The sequence below is a fragment of the Miniopterus schreibersii genome, assembly GCF_964146895.1.
Source record: "Miniopterus schreibersii genome assembly, chromosome: 9".
NCBI lineage: Eukaryota > Metazoa > Chordata > Mammalia > Chiroptera > Miniopteridae > Miniopterus > Miniopterus schreibersii.
Window position 1 is genome coordinate 57,238,024 of NC_138118.1, and position 19,268 is coordinate 57,257,291.

Sequence of the window (19,268 nt, forward strand, 5' to 3'; positions counted from 1 at the left end):
GATCCACCCCATGCCATTCTATATCTCTTCTGCGTGCTTCCAGAGCATACCTCTCAGCATTTGTGAAGCGTTTTATAGCATGTTATCTATATTACCTGCATTTCATGCCAGACTGATAGCTACTTGAGGTCAGGGCAATGTGTTCCCACACCTGGCACAGGTTCTAAAACACAGAAGCTGCTTATAAATATTTGTGGAAGGAGGCAAAGGATAGGGAGGAAGGGAAGGAGAGAAGAAGAAATCTTAAAAACAAGTAAAACAGAGTAACATAAAGTATAATAATACAAGATAAGTCCAAGTGGAATCTATGCTTTAATCTTTACTACTCTGTTTCTTGTAAGGGTTATACCTGCTCATTGGGTGGGGGGCTGGGGATCTGATAATACAAGCAGGTATTTTAAAATCCTTTACAAATCCTCAAAACCAATGTTGCAGAAAATCAGAAAATAAAAACTCACTATATATGTTTCTCTAAGAACACAGGAGGAAAAGAGAAAAGACAACTGAGGTAGTGGCAGATGGCACTGTTAAACACCCAACTCATAAAAGGCAAAATTCTATTTACAGATTTGTTGGTAACAGTAAATTTAATATTTCAAGCAATTGAACAGTAAAATGTAACAATTTTTATGGTAACCATAATATCAGATATAGACAAGTATTTAGTAAATTTTTTTATTGTTAATTTTTAAAGTAAAAATCATTTTGAATAAATAAATTCATTCCAATACTCATTCTGCAGACTTAAAGTTAGAGTGCTTAACTAAAAATTGTTCCTGAAAGACATTTTTTAAGGTCAGAATATACAAGTTTGTAACTGTGAAGGAAAGGAAATTCTAGACTTAAGAGGCAAAGGAATAATGAACATGTAAAAATATGGAGATGTGTACATTATAGATTTAAAAGTCAGAAAATACAGTGGTGTTAACACTAAGTGAGATTATTTAAAGCATTTATACATGTAAATAAAAGCAGAAAATAATATGTAAAACCAGAAAATAATATATAAAAATAAAAATTGGTGTATTTAGATGGTAGGAATAAGTAGGGTATTTTCCCTTTTGAATATTTTTTATGTCATGATTACATCATCTTTTCAAAGGGTTATTTTAAAGTAAAAGTAAGTGTGAAAGAAGGGCTGACAAGAGGAAGAAAACAAAGAAGACTGGGATAGCTTAACTCATATAAGAGGAGTAAGCAATTTTGATATAACATTTGAATTAAAATGAAAATATCATGCAACAAAACATTGATCCCAGAGTTAAATATAGCCAAACCTGTGTTTAGAATTTGGGGACTTGTGTATTATCATAAATACTTAAACTTTGGGGCATAGCATCTCTTGTTTCCTTCCTCACTTACCCACAATTAACTTCATACGGTTGGCCCAGTGTTTGGTGCTGGGGATGCCAGAAAGCAAGCCTTTGCTCTCGAGTGAATTTTGACACAGGGCTTGGTGGGGGATAAACATGTAAACCATTTCAGAGCAACACTGATGGGGGTTGTAATGGATATGTGCTTAGGGTGCTCTGGGAGCACGGAGGAGGTACATTTGTTCCATCCGTTTTCATCCCTTGGGGAGGTGACGCCTGAGCTGTGTCTCGAAGGACTTACTTGTGGGGGTTAACCACAGAGAGGAACAGGATTGTAGCAACATAAATGAAAATAGAGGAGGGGGTGAGGGGCATTAATGGAGTCCCTGAGTGATTTAGGTGGTTATATTCAGATTTGAGATTTATTATTCTTACCGTGGGGTAGAGGGTGATGCTGAAAAGTACAAGAGTGGTTGGAGGCGGGGGGAGCAGCAGGAAAGCAGTTGAGCGAGAGGTGAGAACTGAGTAAATCAATAAGGTGCAATGGGCTCCAGAAATACTTAAGATGAAAAATCTGTAGAACTTGGAGGTCCCTGTTTTCCAATGTGGGTGACAGTAGAACACTGGCACCAACTGAGAGCGGTCAGAAAGGCGATGTCCTGCCTGTCGGTTAGAGGCTCGTCTGGTGCTGTCTGCATAGGTAAGCTCAGGGTAATGTGTACGCATGAGGACTCTAGTAGGCATGAAGAAGGTACTTGTATTTTCCAAAGCACGGAAGTGCTGTTATTCCAGGTGCTGTCTTGTGCCTTTTGGGACTAGCCAAATTTAAAGACATTAGGATTATAAGATAATGCTAGAATTCAAGAGGTTTGTTTTTTTTAATTCTAAAATCTTTTTACCCCTAAAAGATCTCATCTGCTTTTCACTCTCCCCTCACTATCTCTTTGTCATGAGATATTTTTAAGTTGCCAAGGGATAAATAATATCCTATGAAAGTAGTGTGTTTGATGTAATTTCTTGATTCTCATGATATAGAATACTAAGGGTTGTGTGTTTTTTTTAGGGTGCTTTAAAGCCTATGGACCTAAATCGTGTCATCAAACTCCTTGAAGAGACTGAGAAAGTAAGCTTTAAGGGAAAATTTCTCTGCTAGATCACTTATAAACTGTGATTCCCCTGAAAGGTAACATGTATTCCCCCAACATAAGTCTCATTTCTCTCCTCCTGAAAACTCTTCAAATATTCAAGGACTGTTTAAATTTAGTGTGAATGTATTTTGGTAGGCAGGATGGAGGAGGATACTAGATTTGGTTTCATGGGATGAACCAATCCATGGTGGATTTAAACAGAAGGATTCACAAGAGTAGAGGAAGACTCAACTAGCTTCTGTATTTGCTTGTTACCATGTACAATGGGAGCAAGGGCAGAAAAAGGATATCATGATGTACTACTTAAGTTTTTCTGATATGAAATCAGGATATAGATATAGTCATAATACTCATAGGTAATTTATTTTGAGAGAAATCTTACATAAAATATAATGAAAATAAAATTATTTTAGATACACAAAATTGAGAGTTCAAGCATTGGGGAAAAGGGTGATAAATGCATATGCGTGTATGCTCACACACCACACTCTCCTAACGTTACCCAAGAATTGATTGAATGCCTAAAAGTCAACACACACTCTGAAATGACTACAAGATGAAGAGTGCATGCTTTTATTTTATTTTATTTCATTTATTTATTTATTTTTAAGAGTGCATGCTTTTAGTAAGCAGAAAATGCGTTGAATGTAGTAGAGCCTATCAAAACAAAACAATGTCCTGTGATTAGCAGGCACAAAAATTTAGTCATTGTTTTAACATTTTTTAGCTTCTGCATTTTTACATAGAAGACAAAAACACAAAAATAATGACTCATAAGAATTTATCTTTTGCTGGCTATGTTTGTTGTGAAAGTTATTTTTAATTGTGAATATATGTACATTTTTCTAAAAAGAAAACTACATATAGCTCCTACTAGTTGTCAGTAAGGATAGAGTAAAAAAAAAAAGTATAGAAAATGCCACAGCCTCTTACAAACAATTTAAAGATTAAAAGGACAAAAAGTGATGCAGTCATGAAAAGACATCACTGTATAGGGTTTGGTTTGGTTTGGTTTGGTTTTAATAGGCTGAAGCTGTTTGGTTTGCACCAGTACACTGGGCATATTTTAGAGATTAAGATTACAATTTCTGGAGTCAGGTTGCCAAATATGACTCCTAACACCACCACCACTTATTATCTGCTTGATTTTGGACAAATTACTTAGTGTTTCAGCCTGAGGTTCTTATTTCTGGGAAAGAGGAATAATAATAGTATCTTCCTAATAGGGTTGTTTTGAAGATTGATATGAATATATGGTGCCTAAATGGTGCATGGCATAGGAAAATGCTCAACATGCTTCAGATAGTTAATATTATGTCTGAATACAATTACTGCTAGTATATTAATTTAGTTTTAATTTTAGATTTCCTAATCAAATTTAAATGGCAGTTTATTTTTACCTTCACTGTTTCAGGAAACATTTTATAATCCTTACATTATAATACAGTAAGTTAAGAATTTCTTGATAATTTTAATGTCTACTTTCTTTTTATAGTAATGAAAAATGTTTAAATCTCAATAGTTTTAACAGCACAAAAGAACTAAAACAGATCATTTGTTTTAGGATGACTTAGAAGAAATACAACTTAAATCTGTGAAGAAAGTGATACAATATTATCAGAATGGATTTGTATCCTTTATATATAGATGTATATTTGTTTCATTTATCCTGAAATGGGAGAATTTTTATTAGAAAATGAATCGATTTCCTATTGCTGCTGTAACAAGTTACCACAGAGTGACTTAAAACAATACACATACTTTATCTTATACATCTGGAGGTCAGAAGTCCAAAATCTGCCTTACCCAGCAAAAGGTAATAGCAAGGCTAGTTCCTGTTGAAGGCTCTGGAGGACAGTCCGTTTCCTTGCCTCTCCCAGCTTCTAGAAGTGGCCTGCATTCCTCAGCTCCTAGCCCCTTCCTCAAAATATCATCACTCTCACCTCTGCTTCTGTCCTCACATTTCCTTCTCTGATACTCTCCTGCCTCTCTCTCTCTCTTTCCCTTATGAGGACCTACCAGGATAATCTAGGATAACTTTACCATCTCAAGATTTTTAACTTAATCACTGAAAAGTCCCTTTGCCACATAAGGTAACATCATAAATTCTGCAGATTAGGATGTTGACATCTTTGAGCAGGCCATTATTCTATCTACCACAGAAAATACCTAATATTTTGTGTGTTTTACAAAGTAGTATTTTTTGTTTATAAGAAAATATAAAATTGAAGAAAACAGGACAATGCAGTTAACTCTTCACAGATAATGTCAGTTCTATAGACTCAAAGAGACGGTGGATATGGTTAGTAGGGCCAAGTCAGTCTTGTTTCTGCCAATTTACTTGAGTATTTGTACTGTTAATAAACTTCTCAACTTCTCCACCCTTATAAAATAGGCATAACAGCACCTCATGAGGTTGTTAGGAAAACTAGATGAGATAATATACATGCAGGTGCTTGATAATCTGCAAAACATTAATGTGTTATCCCCACTAAATATACCACCTCGATCAGAATATGTGGAAATGTGTGTGTCTTAAAACTATCATGCTTAAGAACCAGTTTGTTTTTGGGTGGCTGCTGTTGTTTTAATCTTTGCATGTGTATGCTATTATAAAATGCGATAAAATTGCCACAGGAAACTCACTTTCTGTGGTCATCTTGCCATAGACTGATAACATACATTTGCAGAACTCAGAATTCCATAGACAGGGAATTGTGCCTTATAATTTTATATCACTCTTTTCTTACCTTACCTTATTTTAGCCTTGTTTTATATGGATTTGTTGAGTCAAATTAGTTACCCTGGGGGCTTGTGGATCTGAAGCACTATTACTGGTAGCCAAGAAAGTCTGGGGCCAGTGATTTCTTTTCCTGTATTAATCATTATTTTTTCTCTTCAGGTTAGAGAGTTGGTGTCAAATGACTCTATTTCTGAAAGTCTTTAGTGAGCTGGCTTTAGAGGTCATAAAACTTAAAGCAGAGGTATGTTAGAGAAGTATCTTGGTCACTTCTCTAAGAATTTAACAGAGGTTTATCTTTCTAATATAGCCAGCTCTCCCATCTTTTCCTAAGATGCTCTTGGAAAGAGACTAGAAGCTAAAGGATCAACCAAGAAGTTGAAGCCACGGCTTCCATGTTCCCTTAGCTGCAAAACAAAATCTGTGAAATTTGTTTATGTACCAGTTGGGGTTTTTTGTTTTGTTTTGTTTTTATTTTTTATTTTTTCCAGTTGGGTTTTTTAAATAGATGAAATAAAAGGTGCTTTTACCTGACGATCTACAGATGGTGCATTTTGCTTTTATACTAGTTTTAAATTAAAATCTCAACCATTTTAAACCTTAAATACAAGAAAATGCCTCTGAATAATATTAATAAAGTAATGCAGAAAAGTAAGGTAGCTTTGGGTTTCTTATTCTGGAGCAGTTAATGTTTCATGTGAGTAGGTGGAAATGAAGGATATGATTGAGCCATTAAGTTAATATTTTCAACTGAATCCCTAGTGTAGTTGTTGGTAATCAAATTCTAAAGGTATCATGATGAGAGGAGAAAAAAATATTTAGAGTAATAGGTTACTGAGACAAAAATTAAGTAATATTCCTTAAAAAATATGGTTCTTCCCTGGCCAGTGTGGCTCAGTTGGTTGTGTGTCATCCAGTGCACCAAGAGGTCACTGGTTCGATTCCCTGTCAGGGCACCTGTCCGGGTTTTGGGCTCCATCCCCTGAAGGTGGCGTGGGGGAGGGGGCAGCCGATTGATGTTTCTCTCTCTCCCTCACTCTCCCTTTCTCTCTAAAATCAATAAAAACATTTAAAAAGAAATATTAAATATATATATACATATATATTTCTAACTTTTCCTCTTTAGTCTTCCAAATTAGTATAATTAAAATAGTGTCAACCACATTTAACAAAATGGGAATTCTATAGATTTTCTTGGCCACAAGTGCTATGAAGAATAACAGAATAGATTCAGTGACATAGAAACATGGATCAGACTGAGGAATCTCAGAGAGAAGGAGGGGGGTGGAGAGGGAGAGAGATTAACCAAGAAATGTATATGCATATTGCACAACCCAAGGACACAGACAATGGTGTGGTGAGGGACTGGGGAGTAGGGTGGGGCTAGGTGGAAGGGGTCAATGGGGAGAAAAAGGGACATCTGTAATATTTTGAACAACAACAAAAAATAATGTTAATAAAAAAATTAATCTTAATTTTATTTCTTAACTAAAAAATATTAAAGCCCCTAAGGGATTTAGTACAGATATTTAAAATTCTGAATCTGTGTGCAGGAAAAATTGAAAACCAGCCTCGTTTTATAGAACCTGCATATAATATCATAAAATTATGTGGGTAAGTTGTTTTTCTTTAAGTTTATTTTATAGTCACATGCAGTATTTTATTGTTTTATTTTGTATTACAAAGATATTATGCATTATGATGTAGCAAAGTGAGGCAGAACTCAGAAAACTTCACTTGATCACTAATTCCAGCAGTTAGTATTTCAAAGGTAGTCAATTTTATTGTTGTCTGAGATTGCTAGCCACAGGAGGTTAAACTGTAAGTATATTAAAATGTTTTTTTTTATAATAACTTGCTCTCACAGTAATGATAAATATAAGTTGAAACCAAGAAGTTGTAATATCTTTAGAGAATCCTTGAGACAATTTATGGACAATGCTTGATATTTTCAGTGTAGTTTCTTTCTCTCTTTAGAAAATTTGATTCTCAAAGATGTATTAGGTTCTGATTCATGTTTTTTGATTTTCCAAATTTGAATGAAGAATAAAATGTCAACAGTTATTTTTGGTATATGTTTTTTAATATTTAATAGAGGTCAGAATTATAAAATTAGTCTGCCCTACCCTCTGTACTGTTTCTCCAGTCATTTGGGAGAACTAGGAATATCTTCTGCTTCCTTGCTGCCACATAGTGGCTAACCAGGATACATATTAAAATATGTGATTTTGGTTTGCAATATAATATAGTAGAGGAAATTTCTTTTTTTTTTTTTTTTAAATATATCTTTATTGATTTCAGAGAGAGGAAGGGAAAGGGAGAGAGAGAGATAGAAACATCAATGATGAGAGTCATTGACCGGCTGCCTCCTGCACGCCCCCGACTGGGGATCGAGCCCACAACCCGGGCATGTGCCCTGACCAGGAATCGAACCGCGATCTCCTGGATCCTAGGTCGATGCTCAACCACTGAGCCACGCCTGGCAGGGTGAGGAAATTTCTTAAAGTAGAAATCAACCTTCTTGACAATTTAACCTTTGAAACCTTTCTACCAATTTAGTTTTTCAAATACAGTACTGTTTCTTTTAATATGCAAATAATGATATTAGTAAGACTGTATATGAAGTAGGTTTTAACTCGCATTTTTAGATTTAGGAGAAATGACATTTAAAATTTTGTAATTACATTTAATTTTTTGGCCATTGGAAGAAAATAGTCAAAAATAGTTTATTGAATGCCTTACTTTTTCATAGAGACCGTGGAAAATAAAGACCTAAATTATCACTCTGGTGCTTTCATGAACTTTAATATACAAATAGGAAATTATTATATTGATGTGAGATTGTATATATAAAACATTTTCAAACAATGAGGCTGTGCAAGTCGTAGAACACCAGGTTCATAAGCATGACTTTCAACATCAGTACCCCTACAGAGCTCCGTCAAAAACTGGTTCTCTAGGAGAGCTGTGACTAAATGTTTCACTGAGTAATATGACAGATCCTTTGAATTACACTCTTTACTTTCCCTCACATTTCATAATTATCCATATTATTTCATTTTTTCTATTTTCCTAATTTCTGCTTTTGTCTTGCATTTCTCCACATCTTACCCTCACTTGATTCCCTTTTCAAGACATTTTTGAGAGATAAAAACATTGAAAACAAAATAAAGCATTTCTGTTTTGGCTTATAAGTAGTATGCTTTTCTCATGGCATCAGAACTATAATGCTTATCTTTTTTCATAATCTTTTTGGTGAAAAACTCTTCTGATGCTTTATCCTTTAGGTTGTTCCCTTTGGAAGCACGGGAAAAAGTTTGAGGACAAGTAGAACTAGTTTTTAGAATTTAAGTTATTTGCTTCAAATGAAAAATTTTAACAAACACTTGAAACAAACCTCTGTGGCATTTATAAAATTGCCTTTTTCATAGTTTTCCTTGGAATATCTTTCAATGGTATATATATATATATATAAATCTCCACATGTGATATTTCTAAATACTGTTTTTCAACCATTTAGTTAATTTTTTTGAAAAACATTAATTAAAAGTCCTATGTATAGGATATATTATATTTTAAATGAATAGTATAGGAGCTTCAAAATGCCAAAATAGTTTTTATTTTGTATTTAAGAACTTTGACGCTTAGACTAATGACCTAGGTTCAAGTGCCTTATCTTTCATGATTTATAAATTATTTTCGAATAACTTTGGTTATAGTAACTGTGAAATGTGATTCTAATATAATTAATATTTGTTAACTTTAATTTCTTAGTGTTTCAAAAAGTGTATCTGTTATTTTGTGTACAGTAACTAATCCAGTTAATAAGGAAAAGGTCACTGCCCTTTAAGAACAAATAGCCCATTGATCTACTAACTAGAGTTTTTAAAACTTCAGAAAAAATCCTTGAACAGTTTTTAAGTTATAGGTAAGCCTAGACCTGTGACTCATATTAGATTATCCAATGTCTTCCTAATTTTGATGGAAGTACACCTATAATCTCTTTTTATTTTTCCCTTGGAGAGAGAGAGTTTTTAAGTTTTTTATTTATGCAGTATTGCAAGATGGCTTTCTTAACCCTTGCCTTATGTCCATCTCTTTTCATTTTTATAAGCCTTTTTTATTTTATTTTATTTATTTTTGGTCAGTTAGCTAGAAACATAAAAATGTTTTTGATAGTCGTCAGTTCCCCAGGGCTAAAGAATAGAATATTATTCTCATTTTATTCTTTAGAAAAGAAATTTTTCCTACTTTACAAATGATGCCTCAATTAAGGACTTTATGAAACATAACTCGTACATTCTTTATTCTTATTGAAGCTTGCCATTTTTGAAAAAGAAAGTATCGGATGAAATAACATATGCTGAAGATACTGCGAAGTCAATCGCACTTCTGGGTAAGTTAAGGTTTTTTTAAGATAGAGAATTGTAATATAGAACAGGCCTGAATGACAAGAAAGGTGTCTTTCACGAAGTTTGACTAAGAGTGCGTCTCCAGATCTAGGCTCTTTTCTTGTTTTCTTGTTGGGGATTAATCATAGTGTGCTTGGTGATAATTTTTGTATTGTTTTTCCCTCGGGTATTTTATGATACCAACAAGACTTTGTGTTCCTTAAATACAAGGACTGGCAGATACTTCTGTGTACTTATTTGTCTTGAGGTTGCTTAGTTGCATAAAATATTTAACTGTTTTTTTGTAAATTAGAAGTATGTGTCCCTCTCAGTAATCACAAAATGTTTTCAACCTTGAACTCTAATAATTGCTAGAATCATCAAGATTGTTCAATAAATTACCTAATCATAAAATGGTGGAACATTAAAAACTTGAACATAGTATACATAAAGATGAGGGTTCCTGTGTTTTGTATTCAGAATATGAAAAAAATAGCATAAAACATCAGATTTTTGCATTTTGGTTATTGCTTGATTTTCTAGAGAAAGAAAATAATTTCCCAGGAAATGAAATCAGTCAAACACTAGCTCCTTGAATCATCCCTTGAGTACATGACAGCATGTTCCCAAAACAAATCCTACATTAAATTTATGCTTATTAATTTAGGTCTTTGTTTGTATAAGAGAACCAAAAGATACGGAATTGGTCCAACAAATAAAAAATAAATATTTACTGAATTGTTATGTTCCTAATATTACATTTCATACTGAAAGATGTTAGAGACTCCACTGGAATAAGTAAAAAGCATTTTTAATTTTTAACTCTAACCCTTTTATATCTAAATATGTTTCATTGTCCTTAACTGTAGATACCTTGGGGAAAATGATTATGGCCTAGAGTAGGTGAAGGTATCAAGGAAATTAGAGTAAATTTCAGGAGGTAGATAAGATAACCTTATTGAGCAGGTAGGCTGAAAACTAATGGGAAACTTGAATTGTGTGAATCTCTGTCATCAGTGGAAATTTACAATGGGAAGCCAGCCCCAAAGAAGACATGGTATAACTGATAAAAAGTATAGGTTTGGTTGATAACATTTTAAAAAATGCCTCTGTTGCCTTATTATTTTAAAATGTTGCCTCCAAGAGTGTTTGCAGACATTCCTACGATAAATACATGGCCCATTTCTTACTGTGTCAATCTGCTTCTTGCTGAATGACTGCCCACCTGCAGAACACAGTACTGTCTCGCTTGAGGGCAGTATGAACTCAGTTTAAAATGAGCTCCCTTATATTGTTCATTAGACTCCACATAGGAGTGAAATCATATGGTGCTTGTCTTTCTCTGCCTGGCTTATTTCACTTAGTATAATACTCTCCAGGTCCATCCAGGCTGCCCCAAAAGGTAAGATTTCCTTCTTTTTTCTGGTCAAATAGTATTCCATTGTGTTAATGCACCACAGCTTTTTTATCCACTCATCTACTGAGGAGCACTTGGGCTGCTTCCAAATCTCGCCTACTGTAAATAATGCTGTATTGATTTTCTAAAGAGGATATTTTTAGTAATCCTATTACTAACACTTTATGCTTAAATTTGCATATAAACTTATGACAGTGCTATTAAATAATATTCATTTATCTTTCTGGCAGGTGAATTAATGAAAGTACCAAGTTCTGAATTGAGGGTACAAATTTGTAAGTGTATTGTTGACTTTTATCATGCAGAACCACCAAAGAAGCATATTGCAGGTGAAGTTTTCACTGGTTTTTCAGTAATAACTTATGTCTTTATAAAACAGAATATTCTGTCCCATTTCTCTTTGAACTTGGAAAGAGAGTGGGATCATAAATGCAACATAGCAAAACCAAGATTTATTTTTTTGTAGTCTCAAGCTCTTTGATTATTTTAAATAAAAAATTGTATATATTTTTTAAATTTTAGATTTGCATATTTTTATTCTGATGCTAAATATTTATGATACAATTTTTAAAGTCTTACTCAAATTAGTTTAAATATAGTTATTACTATTAATGTTAATTAATAGTGTTGGTAGTATTATTATCTTCTAACATAACTATTTATAGTATCTGTCCCACCAATTAGATGTTAAGTTCTTAATAATAACATTCTCCATCATGTTTGGGAAAACAGTTCTGCACATTACAGCTAAGGGATCTTAACATGTGATGATAAAGTGAATCACTTTACTGAAGTGGGTGACAGCAAGCAAAAGGCCCTCGCACTGTGGGGGATATAATGTCACTTAGAACATACTTCCTACCTTCACAGTTTCTGTAATTTATAATCAACCTAGGAAGGGAGAGAAGATACAAATTATAGTTACATGTTTCTTAAGATAGGTGGAAATAAGACTTCGTGGTAGAAAAGAAAGATTACTTATGTGACTAAGGAAAAATGCAGACACCTGAAGTAAAGAAATGATTAAGGAGATAATTAAATGCCAGACTTGAACTATTGGTGAGAGAGACGAGTGGAAGCGCTTGGTAGATGGTAGACATTAGCTGCTAAAAGCAAGACCAGCAATACAGGCTTGTAAATAGAGATGGTAACTGCAGCCATGGGAATGGCGGAGCTTGCGGGGAAGGGCCAGGGAGCAGGAATAACGTGATGGAGGGCCCCAAACCAACATGTGGGAGAGGATGACTCAGAGGTTGACAGTGAAGGGAGGTTTACAGAGGAGGGAGAAAAGCTAAAGGCTGCCGTGTCCGGGGTGCTACTGAATGACATGTTCGACGGAGGAAAAGTGGCCTCAGGGGCCAGTCCTGCAGAGGCTTCCATAACTGAGGAGTGAGAAGGCCAAGCTGAGGTGGCCTCTGGAAAGCTGTGAGTCATCTCTGCCAGGTTATTACCATAAAGTGGTCAGGGCACATGCAATATTAGGGACCAAGGGCACTGAGAGCGAGGGCAGTGGGAGTGAGGGGGTGGGGCGAATGCAGACATCTTTAAGATAGGATGGGCAAGGAAAAGAAGGAAGATTGAGAACAGCTTAACTGGTAGCACGATCAAAGAGAACTTAGGTTTTGTTTTTAACTTGACTAAAAATGAAATTTATAGGCAGAGGAATAAGACGCTAGTAAGTGGGCCCTGGCTGCTGTGGTTCCGTGGTTAGAGCATCTGCACACCTCCTGAAGGGTCCCGGGTTTGCTTCAAGGGCCTCTACCTGGGTTGCAGCTTCATCCCCTGCCCTGGTCAGAGGCATTTGGAAGGTGACCAATCGGTGTGTCTCTTTCACATTGATGTTTCTCTCTCCCTCTCTCCCGCTCTCCCTAAATATCAATGGAAAAAATATCCTCTGCTGCGGATTGACAAAGAAACTAGTAAGTGGGAGATGGTAGGGTGAAATTCCCAAAGAAAGCTTAAGAAGATGGAAATAAGAGCAAAAGTTTAGGGTGAAGCTTGATACGATGAAGGCACCCTTCTTTAAGATAGAAAGGGAGACAATGATGTATGAGATGTAGTAGAGGAGTTAAAGGTGCCAAGAAGTGAGCTCGACCTTAATTTGATCAGGCTCTGAAAATTAGGAGCCTTGGGCCATGCTCTCACTAACTGTCACACAGTTGATTTTAAGTGATGGGCATGGCCAGACATCTGGGACCGCAGCTCAAAAGCCCTCAGTAGAGCAACTGTAAGAGACATAGCCCTGGAGATAGGAATCAAGTCCTTAATATGACTATGTCTTTTTATAGAAATGTAAACTCAATAGAAAAAAATACAGTAAATATAAAGTATGCATTTTGGTCCATACATGTCATAGACTATTATGCAAATAAAAATCATGATTTGTGACAATCTGTTGCAGAGTAGGGAAAAGTTTACTATAAAATGTTTAGTGGGCACAGTGGAATATAAAATTCTGAATATATTTGGTATATTATTAAAATAATATGCATACATTAAAAATCAGAAGGAAATATACCAAAATGTTAATATTGTTTTCTCTGGGTGGTGAAATTACAGGCAATTTTTGTTTTCCTCTTCGTACTTCTTAAATGCCTAACCCATTTTTAAATGGCGAACCCATCACAGGAAGGGACGGGGCCTTGTCCAGGGTCAGACCTCAAATCCAGAAAGATAAGACAAACTGATAGACATCTCAGACCTATGACAAGGAATCAGTTGGTCTCGAAAGCCAAGAAGTCAGGGAGGTAGATGAGTGATATCACTGAGAGAGAAAGTAGCTGCATTTCAGGTGAGCAAATATCCTTGGATGTTCATTTAATCTCCTTGCATGTAGTTGGGCAGGCACCTGTGCAACTATGTCAAAAGGAGAGATAGTACTTCTCATAAAGCTAAGGGAGAAGGAAATTCTTACGGGACGTGTCACCAAGAATCAGACTTCCCTAAGATACCATTATATTCACTAGCATTTATCAGAACAGCATTACATTTTTATCTCTTATTTCATTGCCAACATCATATAATTGCTGTCCTTTGAAAGCACTGAAATAATGGTTGACCTGCCTGAATAGTGAAACATTCATTGTTTATAATCATGACATTTTTCTTTATGGAAAGGCATATCTACTGATGAAAAAGGAATATTGTTCTTATTTAGAATTTAAGATATACCTTGAATTTTGTGGTACTATTTTAAATGTTATACCAGGGGTCAGCAAATTATGGACCACAGGCCAAAATTGGCACACTGTAAATAAAACTTGGAACACAGCTATGCCCATTTATCTTATTTTTATTTTTATTTATTGTTTTTATAATCCTCATCTGAGGATATTTTTTCCATTGCTTTTCAGAGAGAGTTGAAGGGAGAGACGAAGGGGGGGGAGGAGAGAGACATCGATATGAGAGAGACACATCAGTTGGCTGCTTCCCTCACACACTCCAAATGGGGAGAGCGAGCGAACCCACAACCCAAGTACATGCCCTCAACTGGGAATCGAACCTGCAACCCTCAGGTGCTCTAACCACTTAACCACACCAGCCAGGGCCCCATTTATTTTTATAGTGTTTATGCCTGCTTTCGTGCTATAGTAAGTTGAGTACTATTTGCAACAGAAACCTTATGACCCACAAGGCCTAAAATACTTACTACCTAGACCTTTATAGAAAATGTTTGCCTGCCCCCATGCTAAACCATTTTAAAATGCCATACACTTTTTCAGAGGTTTGTTGTTGCTGTTGTTTAATGATAAATTACTCATTCCTTTGTCTTAATGTAGATGATGACTATGTGAAATAACTGTATTTATTAACTAACTGTTGTTAGGTTACCAACAAGCTAGCTCAACATATAAGATTCAAATGGCTGAAGATGGAGGATTGGCAAAAACAATGGTTCAGTCACTGGCCTTGCTTGAAAATCAACTTGTTGAGAAACTTTGGGTACTTAAAGCTCTGCAACATCTCTCAACTTCTGGTTTGTAAATTATTACATTTTAATGCTTTATTCTCAGCTAAGTTTGTTTCTAATAATGTCAAGACTGCAACATAAATAATTTTTAAATTTATTTTCAGAAGTTAATTGTACTTTAATGATGAAAGCAAAAGCAGCCAGTGGCATCTGTGCTCACCTCAATGACCCAGATCCCTCTGGACAGCTTCTATTTCGTTCATCAGAAATACTTTGGAACTTACTGGAAAAATCATCAAAAGAAGAAATCGTACAACAGCTTAGTAACTTGGAGTGTTTGCTGTAAGTATATGTAGTTAACTAGGAATGTTTTTTAACCTTGACATAACTAACATTTTTGTTTGAATTTGTGTTCCATTAGGCTTGACTCACGTAATGGCTGTGTTTCAGGACATATTTTTTGTGCCGTTGTATAAATGCGCCTGCACAATAACAAGCCATTTTTTTTCTATGTGGAAGGCATTTAAAGTAGCTTGTTAACAAAACTTAATTATGTCTTTGAATATGTATAAAGTAAAATTAGACATTTAAAACAACTGTTTTATTTGTTCATTCAATAAATGTATTTTTGAATACTTACTGTCTCCTAGTTACTGCAGTAAGCATTAGCAAAAATAAGAGTAAGCCTTTAAGTTAGTTATTCATTTATTCCTTAAGTAATTATTGTTTTCTCTGTGCCAAGCTCAGTTCTAGGCCATAGAAAGACAATTAAAACAATACAGATATGGTCTCTGCTTTCATGGAGTTTGTGTTATGTTAGGAGAGACAGACAATTAAATAGGCAACTAACTGCAAGCACACTAAATGTTGTGAAAGACATTATCATAAGATGCTACATGTTTTCCAGAGCACACTAAATGTTGTGAAAGACATTATCATAAGATGCTACATGTTTTCCAGAAGAGGGTGAATCAGCGCATTTTTGTTTGCAAGTGACTGAACACCCAATCTAGCTGACTTAAGCAATTAAGGAAATGTATGGGCTAATGTAACTACAAAGTCAAGGATAAAACTGGTTTCATGTGCAACTGTATTCACGGCTCAGCAAACACCAGGGCTTGGGCTCTCTTCATCTCTCTGCCCTGTCTCCACTGCGTTTGCTTTATCCACAAGCTCCACTTGGGGAGACCTGAGAAGTCTAGGTTCACAACATCATAACCCCAAATCAAGCAGAAGAGAAAGCTTGCTCTTCTGAAAGCACAAGAAAATCCTTCGAATTGAGTCCCTGTTGGCCCTGAGCATTGTGTTGGCCATAAGCCCATTCCAGAGTGAATTACTAAGTGACAAAGAGAAGGAATGCTCTTTGGCTAAAAGGAAGCTGAAGGCAGTTCACAAGACCAAAAGTGAGGAAAGAGTGAAGCCTACATAAAAATAAGGGCACTTTTATCACAAGAAAGGCAAGCAGGTCCTCAGAAGCAAAGCAACAAATGCCCATTTTACAGGGAACACGACTCAGACTTGGAGAGTTAATAAATGCTTCCTAATGAACCCCAATCTGGTGTTTGAATGATAAATATGAATTGGCAACACAGAAGCGTTTTTGCATGCAGAGAGCATCCTAGACGAGGAAACAGAAGTGAAATAGAAGTTAGCAAAATCGAAAAACTGAAAGAAATTCAATATGGTGAGAGCAGAAAGTAAAGGGTAGAATAGTGAGAGATGAAGCTAACAATGTTAGCAGGGACCATAATGTGAAAGGCCTGAGAAGCCTTGGTAAGAAGGTAGGACTTTATCCTAAGAACAAAGAAAAGCCTTTAAGTAGTTTTAAAAAGGAAATGAGGTGATTGAATATTTTAGAGCAGTCACTTTGATCGCCATGCATAGATTGGACTGATGGATTCTTACTACAGTGAATTAGAGGCAGATTTGGAAATATAGAAAAGATTAGAAACTTTGAAATAAATAGTATAATATAAAAAGGAGATTTTGTTGATAAACACATAAGTAGTATTTCCATAAGAATATGGTTCTAAAAGTATGATTTTACTTTCCAGGACTTTAAAGGAAGTATTTAAACATCTGTTTATGAGAGGTTTTAGTCATTACGATCGTCAACTTAGAAATGATATATTAGTGATCACTACAATTATAGCTCAAAATCCTGAAGCACCAATGATTGTAAGTATGAGTAAATTGTGTTAATTTAAATTGTGGAAGTGGAGGGATTGGGAGGGAGCACTAGACTCTGTAGTAATATTTATGTACTTTGTTGTAATGCTAAGTTATGTAGTAATGTCAGGATGGCTGCCAGTATAGTCACACTCTGCCAGTGCTTCCTCCCATTGCTTTTGGAAACTTTCAAGATTTTCACTCTGTCTTTGGTTTTCAGCAGTTTTACTATCATAAGCCAAGATGTGATTTTCTTTGTATTTTTCCTGCTTGAGGCTCATAGAACTTTCTAAATATGTAAATTTAGGTCTTTCACTAAATTTGAAGAATTTTACGCCATTATTCTTCAAGTGTTTTCAACCCCATTCTCTCCTCTTTTGGAACTCTGATTACATGTGTGGTCTACTTTTTGATATTGTCCCACAGGTTTATGAAGCTGTTCATTTTTTCTAATCATTTTTCTCTCTGTTCTTCAGACTGGATATTTTGTATTGGTCTATATATATTTAAATTCACTGACTTCTTTTTCTGTCATCTCCATTCTACTATTAATCCCATCCAATATATTTTTATTTCAGATGTTATATTTTTCAGTTTTAGAATTTCCTTTTGGTTCCTTTTTGTTGTTTCTATTTCTCTACTGAGAGTTGCTGTCTTTCCATTTGTTACGAACATCTGGTGTATTCCTCTGAAAAGTGGTTTTTTTGTGTGTTAATAGGCATTTTGTTTGGCTATTAACTCATCCCAGTGGTAGATGACAGCTCAAACCTCAGTTCATTTCTTTTAATCTCAAGTGGGATACTTGAGTATGCCCTGCCTTTGCATGGTTCACCCGTCAGCCTGATATTCAGGAAATTTATACATAGAATTTGGGGTTCCTTCCTCTGGCTGTCTCCTTTATGGGATTTATCCCTTCACTTTTCAGAAGCAGTGGTTGCCCTATGATTGCTTCTGTCCTCTGGTTCTTCAAGTTACTAGGTTACAAGTTTACCCTGAGTTTTAGCATTTCCACAAAGTGCAGACTAGAGCCTGGGCTCATTCTCAAAGCCATTTAAAAAACAAAAATAGGGGGAAAACTCATGCAGTACCACCTTGGTTTCCTCAAAGTCTTGACTCCCCTCCAATATCAGCTTGGTTTTGGTCACAGATAGTTGTTTTTATATTTTGTTCAGAATTTATAATTGTTACCTGCAAGAGGGTTTCTTATAGGAGCTACTCAGCTATCTCAGAAGCTTAGCTTCCCCACATTTCATCATGTAAAAATCATTGGATGATTGACATCCTAGAGTAGAGATCTTCGTCAACAATATTCACATATCAGCCACATACCTTCTAAGTTGTGCTTAAAGGAAATTTGGCAGTGAAGGACATAACCCCACGTTATGGGTATCAGGTGATCCCAGCATAAGAGAACAGTCACAGGATTCATACTGCGCAAATAGGGAAGCACTCCCACACAGCTTCCTAGCCAAGGCTGCAGTATGCATGTAGATGTGTATGTTTTTCTGGAAGCCCTGCTCAGTCAGTAAGTTCTCATTAGCATCCTTGCAAACATTCAGGTGAATTTTCTGAATGTGAGTCAAAGGAATAACATCTTCACATTGTAAAGAAATCATCTTGATTCTAAGTAGTAAATATGTAAAGCTGTAAGCTCAGAAGTCCAGGGTTTGCCCTTATAAGCTCAACCTAATATACAAAGTCCAATTAATACATTTCTGTCAGGAATGAGTTCCCTCCCTGTGAAATGCTTCCAATTCTGGTCATTCTTCAGGGCTTTTCATCTTAAGTAGGAACTGTTTTGTTATCTCTTTTAATCCTCACCTGAGGATATTTTTTCCATAGCTTTTTCGGAGGGAGGGAGGGAGGGAGGGAGGGAGGGAGGGAGGGAGGGAGGGAGGGAGGGAGGGAGGGAGGGAGGGAGGGAGGGAGGGAGGGACATCCATGTGAAAGAGACACATTGATTGGTTACCTCCTGCACAAGCCCCAATGGGGGGGGGCAGGAATCAAACCTGCAACAGGGGTACGTGCCCTTGGCCAGAACTGAACCAAGGACCCTTCAGTCCACAGGCCAACACTCTAACCACTGAGCCAAACCAGCTAGGGCTGTTTTGTTATCTCTTTACTAAACCTTTGACATGAGAGTGGTTGGGGTAGGGGTAGGGAGCAGGGTTGTTTAAGAA

General features: G+C 35.8%; 1 protein-coding gene across 3 annotated transcripts in view; it reads left to right on the forward strand.

The window, feature by feature from the left end:
- Nucleotides 1-19,268, forward strand: part of CFAP69 (cilia and flagella associated protein 69) — a 55,633-nt gene that overhangs the window by 9,562 nt on the left and 26,803 nt on the right. For all 3 annotated transcript variants that reach the window (XM_081147923.1, XM_081147924.1, XM_081147925.1), the window contains exons 2-9: nt 2,377-2,436; nt 4,026-4,091; nt 6,706-6,815; nt 9,521-9,597; nt 11,240-11,338; nt 14,836-14,985; nt 15,084-15,261; nt 16,974-17,097. In XM_081147923.1, coding sequence (XP_081004049.1) covers nt 2,377-2,436; nt 4,026-4,091; nt 6,706-6,815; nt 9,521-9,597; nt 11,240-11,338; nt 14,836-14,985; nt 15,084-15,261; nt 16,974-17,097 — 864 coding nt within the window. The remainder of the gene's footprint in view (nt 1-2,376; nt 2,437-4,025; nt 4,092-6,705; nt 6,816-9,520; nt 9,598-11,239; nt 11,339-14,835; nt 14,986-15,083; nt 15,262-16,973; nt 17,098-19,268) is intronic.